Genomic DNA, 6,191 nt, shown 5'->3' with positions numbered 1-6,191 from the left:
AATTTGAAAAAACTTAAGAAACAAAGAAATAAAGAAAACCAAATAAAAAAGGAAGAAAGGGAAAAATCCCAATGAAAACAGAGAAAAAATGGAGAAACCCCGATGAAAAAACAAACAAAAAACTGGAAAAACGGAGAAGAATCAATGAAACGCAACTCGTTTGGACTTAAGTTGCGTCGCCCTACTGTTCTTTCACGAACCAAAGGCAAGCGCAGTGGCTCGCCGTCGTTGCTCCAAAATAGGAAAGTAGGCCCCTCAAAAAAAAAATAGGAAAGTAGGGTTCGAATCTGGCGCGCTCCAGCCCGGCCTGAGTCCATAATAGGTATTTTGGGTATTCAGCTGTGGGTGTGCGTGAATGGACCGGCCCGATTAGTGTACACCCTTCAGCGAGGTGATCGTTCCATTTCGCTTAAGGAGAGATATAGTCGCGATGGATGCAGATTCAGTTGACTGAATTTGAAGCTGAACCTGGACCCTGCAAGGCCAGCCCGGCCTGAGTCCATCGTAGGTATTTCGGGTATTCAACTGTGGGTGTGCGTGAATGGACCGACCCGATTAGTGTACACCCTTCAGCGAGGTGATCGTTCCATCTCGCTTAAGGAGAGATATAGTTGCGACGGATGCAAACTCAGTTGACTGAATTTAAAGCTGAACCTGGACCCTCCGAGATCAGCCCGGCCTGAATCCACCATAGGTATTTCAGATATTCAGAGAAGTATGCATGCTTACTGGACAATATACATGTATTCGTCTATGTATTTCTATAGTCGCCGCGGCCACCTTATACTGTTGTACATGCCACTGACAAAAAACTTAGGGCATGTTCGGTTTGCAGTTTAAGGTTGCCACGTCTAATTTTAGTTGTGTCACAATATTTTAGCCGTGTGTTTGGTTCATTGGCACGCTTGTGTTTTGCCATGTTTTTCTAGCTACATGGTCCATATGTCATAGGCTCAATTTTTTGTTAAATTTTGCCATACTTGTAGTGGTCATCTTGTTAGCCGCATTTTTTATGGCAACCACATTTAACATTTTACCTAAGTTTAGTTGTCACAAAGTTAGTTATAAACCAACAGGTCCTTACTACTCCCTTCGTTTCTAAATATAAGTCTTTTTTAAAGATTCCAACAAGTGACCACATACTGAACAAAATGAGTAAATTTACACTCTAAAATATGTCTACATATATCCATATGTTATAATCCATTTAAAACGTCTAAACAGACTTATATTTAGGAACGGATGGAGTACATGTTCGTCTTTAATGCATGCATGTACTCGGTGGCAGAGACGGGTACCAGCTGGGGGGCTGAACCCCCTAAGAGCATCTCTAGCAGTTGGCCCCCCAGGAGGGGCTAAAAATCGCCCCCTGGGGGCGCACCGGCGCTAAACCGCGCACTGGGGGCGTGATGCCCCCCAGTCGCAGCGCCCATGTTTTTTTTGAAAAAATCAAATACGGCGCAAACACGCCTCAAATTTATCGCAAACATCGGCGAGTTCGTTCAAATTTAAACATATTTTACAAAAAAAAAGAAAAAAAACTAGCACGGGCTGCCCCCGTCGTCTCCATCACCACTCCTCGCCGTCTACCTCGCCGTCCGCCGCCCACCTTTGCAGTTCTACATGCCGAGGAGGCGGTAGAACCGCGTGTAGTCGCCGTCGTCGTCGTCGTCGTCGTCTCCGCCGCCGTCCCTGCTGCATCCCTCCCCCGGTTGGCGCAGCGGGTTGGACGGTCCGGGGGCGGCGGCGTCGTCGTCGCTGTCGAGGACGACGATGCCGTGCTCGTCCTCGCGCCCACGCTTGCGGGCGGCGATCTCCTCCAGGGCCCGGGTCTGTCGGGTCATCTCCGTCCGGAGGTAGTCGTCCCGCGCCCATCGCAGGGCGTCCTCGTCGGAGAAGCCGTGCCGGGCTATCTCCTCGTACTCCGCGGGGAGCCCGGGCTCCGGCTTAGACTCGACGAGGACGAAGCGGCCGGTGGGGGGGGGGGCATTGTCGTCGATGCGGACGCCGGAGCTGCGGGTGCGCGCGCTGACAGGCGTGTCCTGGGGCTCCGGCTTGACGGGGCGGAGGCAGGGAGAGCCCGACGAGCGGCCGGACGAGGAGGAGGACGCCCTGGGCCGCTCCATGCGCCTCGGCGTCTAGGAGCTTCCACGGCGGCGTGAGAAGGACGGGGGAGCGGGGTACTCGAGGCGCGGCGTGTTGCCACCCTCAATGTACTCGAGGACGGCCTCCCACGTGCGGCCGGGCATGCCCCACCACCGACGCCGGCCATCGGAGTTGAGCCTGCCGGAGGGCACGACGCCGTTGGTGGCCTCGAACTGCTCGGCGTGACGGCGTCGGAAGTAGGGCTCCCAGAGCGGGCTATCGGGGACGTACCGTGGCCCCTCCCTCGCTGCCGCGGCAGGGACGCGCAGATACGTGCGATCTCCGCACGCCGCGCTGCCCCGGTAGGTGGTGGTGGCACCGGCACGCCGCCGGCGCTAATCCTCCAAGCCCCGGGCACCCGCATGTCTGGCGGGACCGGGTACTCGGCCTCGAAAAGGAGGCGAGCCTCGTCCTCGTGAAGATGGCGACGCCCGAAGCCATTCGCCGCCGCGCCGTCGCCTGAAAAGCGCTCGGCCATTCTAATGGACTGGAGACGGCGAGAGGAGGAAGGGGGAGAAATGGGCGCGTCGGCGGTGGAGTGTCTGTGCGTGCCTCCGGCGCGCTGGTGGTCGGCTTATATAGGCGGAGGCGCCGCGTGGTAGGCTTGGCCGGCGCGTTACGCGTGGCTTGATGGCATGCCGACCGAGGGGACGCGCGTCGCCCGGCCTTCACTGCCCCGCCCGTGAGGCATCAATGGAGGCTGACCGGCGCGGCAGCGCGCAGCGTGCAGCTTTGGCATTGATTCGCCGCGGGAAACGAGGCGATGAGGACGACGAAGCGGCGAGAAGAGAGTCGAGTTGCTGACGCGGCTGGCCTCGGCTCTTCGCGCCAAAAAAGATTCGCCCGGCGCCCCTGAGCGACCCCCAGTGCGTCGGGTTTGGGTTGGGTCCGCCTGCGTCAATTTCGATCCGAACCAGCGAAAACTGGGCCCTTGGGGGCGCGACTGGGCCGATTTTTTGACGCCGGCGGCCGAAAAATCGCCGGGGGGTCTTTTTAGGGGCGCGGATGGAGATGCTCTAAACATCAATGATTTGCTACTACTTTGCTTATGAACAGTATATATATAGTGATCATTTGCTGCTAAAAAGCTCAGTCCCTTTCAATGTTTAGCTCTTCCCAACCTATTTTAACATCGCTTGGTCCCCCTAGTTCAGAAAATTCTGGCCCCGCCACTGCATGTACTATTTTGCCATGCAACATTTACAAGGTTAATCAAGAGATCACATGCATGCCCTAATCCATGTGCATATTTTTTTTTCTTGTGCACCCTGCACTTAAGGAAAATCTTTCACGTCAAAAATTAATTGTAGGGTTAGTCACATAAGAGTGGGAAATAAAGAAAAAAAAATCAACCCGTGATTCTTTTTTGTTTTCTTTAATACCATTCAAGAGTAATTTTTTTTTTGCCAAGAACCATCAAGAGTATTTAACTTCCCTTTTTCGATACAAAATCGTGTCGAACAAGTTGTACTAAGTACTAAAGTTAAAGTTATACTAAATTTAAGACACTTATTTTGAGATGGAGGGAGTATGTATCTATATTTACTTTATCCGGTAACTAAACATCAGAATTTTCATCTATGATCATCTGTATGCACCCACCTTGTCTTCCTAAAGTTGCACCATCATAGCATATTAATTTTATAATCGTGGTTATGCAATACAGTAGCAAAAGAAATGTAGAACTTCTACAATCATAGTAAGATGCTAAATTTCTAGATCATGGTGATGGCCGGCGGCTTCGCTATATACCTAACAACAATATAGCGAGCGTGCATGGATTTGTATAAAATGTACTTTGAGATTGATCGGGAGAAAGAAATACAACAACCAACCACTGAAGAGCAACTTGAATGACCAACTGAGATGCCTTCAAGCATGCAAGGAGGGAGAGCTCCGAAGGGAAGCCGAAGCCGCCGAACAAATGGCCAACCCCCTAGCGAGAGGAAATATACTTTTTAATGTGAAAAAGACAATAACATTAAAAGCGTACTCTTCTAGCAAGAACCGTTGCGCAAGATCGGACGGGCGAATAATTCAACCGAAACCGAATTGTTTCCAGCTGGATAAAAATTAGCAATTCTGGAAGAAAGGAAACACGGTCACAAGGGGATTGCTCATGAATTAGCATCAGGTAGGTCATTGCTTCACGAGAGAACTAGCTACCACATTGTTATGGTTAATTTGTCCCAATCACCTACCAAATGCTGAGATCATAGCCTCATGTTGTCAACACTGGCATGGAGATATTTTGCTGAGTCTTTTAGTAAAAGGAAAGGAAAAGCGGGGTAGTAGAGTGGTGTTTAATTCTAGCCTACTTCTTGGCCTTTTAATTTTCTATTGACCATACCTTATAAAGTCGTTTTAGGAAGCTAAAACTTCATAAGGTTGTTCAGTCATCAAAGTTATGTGGCTCATATGCTTTAAAATTATCTTTTTGTGCATTCTAAAAAAAGTTGTGCACAGAAAATCCCAATTAACTATTATAATGCTTTGCAATTATATATACATATATATATACACAAAAGCTGACTTAATTGGTTATTATTCTTTACAGTTTCCTCCAGAACCAAAAGGAAAAAAGAAAGAAAGAAAGAAAGAAATGATCAAACCACATTGTGGCAGGTAAGGCTTGGTTTCCATTGGACCTGCCTGTTCTCCACCCACGCCAAGAATCTGTAAACCTTCCCAAATACACACAAGAACACCAGCCCGGCGACGAGCCCGTACACGACCGCGCTCGCCATGGCGCCCTCGGCAATCACCCAGCCGGCGAGGTACACGGCGTCGCAAGACACGAAAAGCCAGCCCGCGGCCTCCAGCGCCGACCGCGTCCACGCGCTCAGCCGCTCCTCGCCGTAGATCCGGCACACCATCCTGGAGCAGAGCGCGAAAATGACGGCCAGCGCTGTCTTGGACAAGCCCCGGTAGAGCACCGTCCGGCCGCCCACGAGCAGCGGCTCCATCCGGCAGAGGCAGGTGGCGCACTTGCCGGAGAACCGCGACCACCGGAGCGCGTCCGTGCCCGTGTAGTAGGGCAGCACGACGGCGTCCAGGTAGAGGCTCGCGTGCAGGATCCCGGACACGGTGGACGCCTCGAGCACGGCGTAGCGCACGTCCCCGTCGGCCTCGTTCCGGAACGCCAGCGCCGACGCCTGCAGCGTGAGCAGCAATGCCGGGCCGAGCCGCGAAAGCGGGAAGACGGCGTTGATCCGCTGCCCCTTGGCGAGCACCAGCAGCACCAGCGGCATCATGAAGGGCCCCGACGGCACCAGGTACTTCCGCTTGATCCGCCCGACGCCACCGGCCGCCGTCGCCGAGCCACCGCCGCCGCCAGCCCTGACGATCTCTACCACGGTGAAGGCCGCCGCGGACAGGAGGCAGTAAAGGGCCAAAACGGCGACGAGGACGCCGACGGCAGCCGAGTAGTCGCCCGGGTAGGAGCTGTCGCAGTAGTAGTGGTAAGGGCAGGTGATGAGGTCGGTGGTCTCCTCCAGCTGCCACCTGGTGCACTTGACGATCTGCCTCGTGATGTTGCTTCCATGGCCGCTCCACGCGCTCGCCGCCGCCGCCTTCCCGCCACCGCCAAGAACAGAGAGCACCTGATCGTACGACATGGCCGCCACCGGATCAACCAACCAAACCTAATGATACGACAATGATGCTACCCTTCTCCTCTCTCTTGACCTGCGGCCGCTGCTAACAGCAGTGTTCATTCTGCATCGGGGTGGCTAATGATGGCTTCCCTGCAGGAGCTCACCCGTCTTATGGATCCCTCGTACCATGCGCTCCGCCCCATGGGTGTTGGTGTGGTGCTCATGTTGCTTGCAGAGCGTGGGATGGGGATGGTTTAGCTGACGGGCCCCTTGTACCTAGCATCTGATGGAGACAAGAGAGATAGACTCGAGATGACCTGAGGCTCGTCAGCGACGATGGACATAACAATGTCGTAGTGTAACTTGTTGGTGAATGGATTGTGAATCGGCCAAAAAATTCAGCTTAAAGGAAACAAAACCAGTTCTTGATGGCTTCCGGACAGAGACAGG

General features: G+C 52.9%; 1 protein-coding gene across 1 annotated transcript; it reads right to left on the bottom strand.

Annotated features, from left to right (window-relative positions):
• Positions 1-4,621: 4,621 nt before the first annotated feature.
• Positions 4,622-5,927, bottom strand: LOC119284782. The gene has a single exon (XM_037563943.1). It carries the CDS (start codon positions 5,760-5,762, stop codon positions 4,752-4,754), a length of 1,011 nt encoding a protein of 336 aa, XP_037419840.1. The 5' UTR covers positions 5,763-5,927; the 3' UTR covers positions 4,622-4,751.
• Positions 5,928-6,191: the final 264 nt, after the last annotated feature.

Source organism: Triticum dicoccoides, chromosome 4A, assembly GCF_002162155.2.
Source record: "Triticum dicoccoides isolate Atlit2015 ecotype Zavitan chromosome 4A, WEW_v2.0, whole genome shotgun sequence".
NCBI lineage: Eukaryota > Viridiplantae > Streptophyta > Magnoliopsida > Poales > Poaceae > Triticum > Triticum dicoccoides.
Note: the sequence above shows the minus strand (reverse complement) of the source record. Positions and strands in the feature narration are given on the sequence as shown.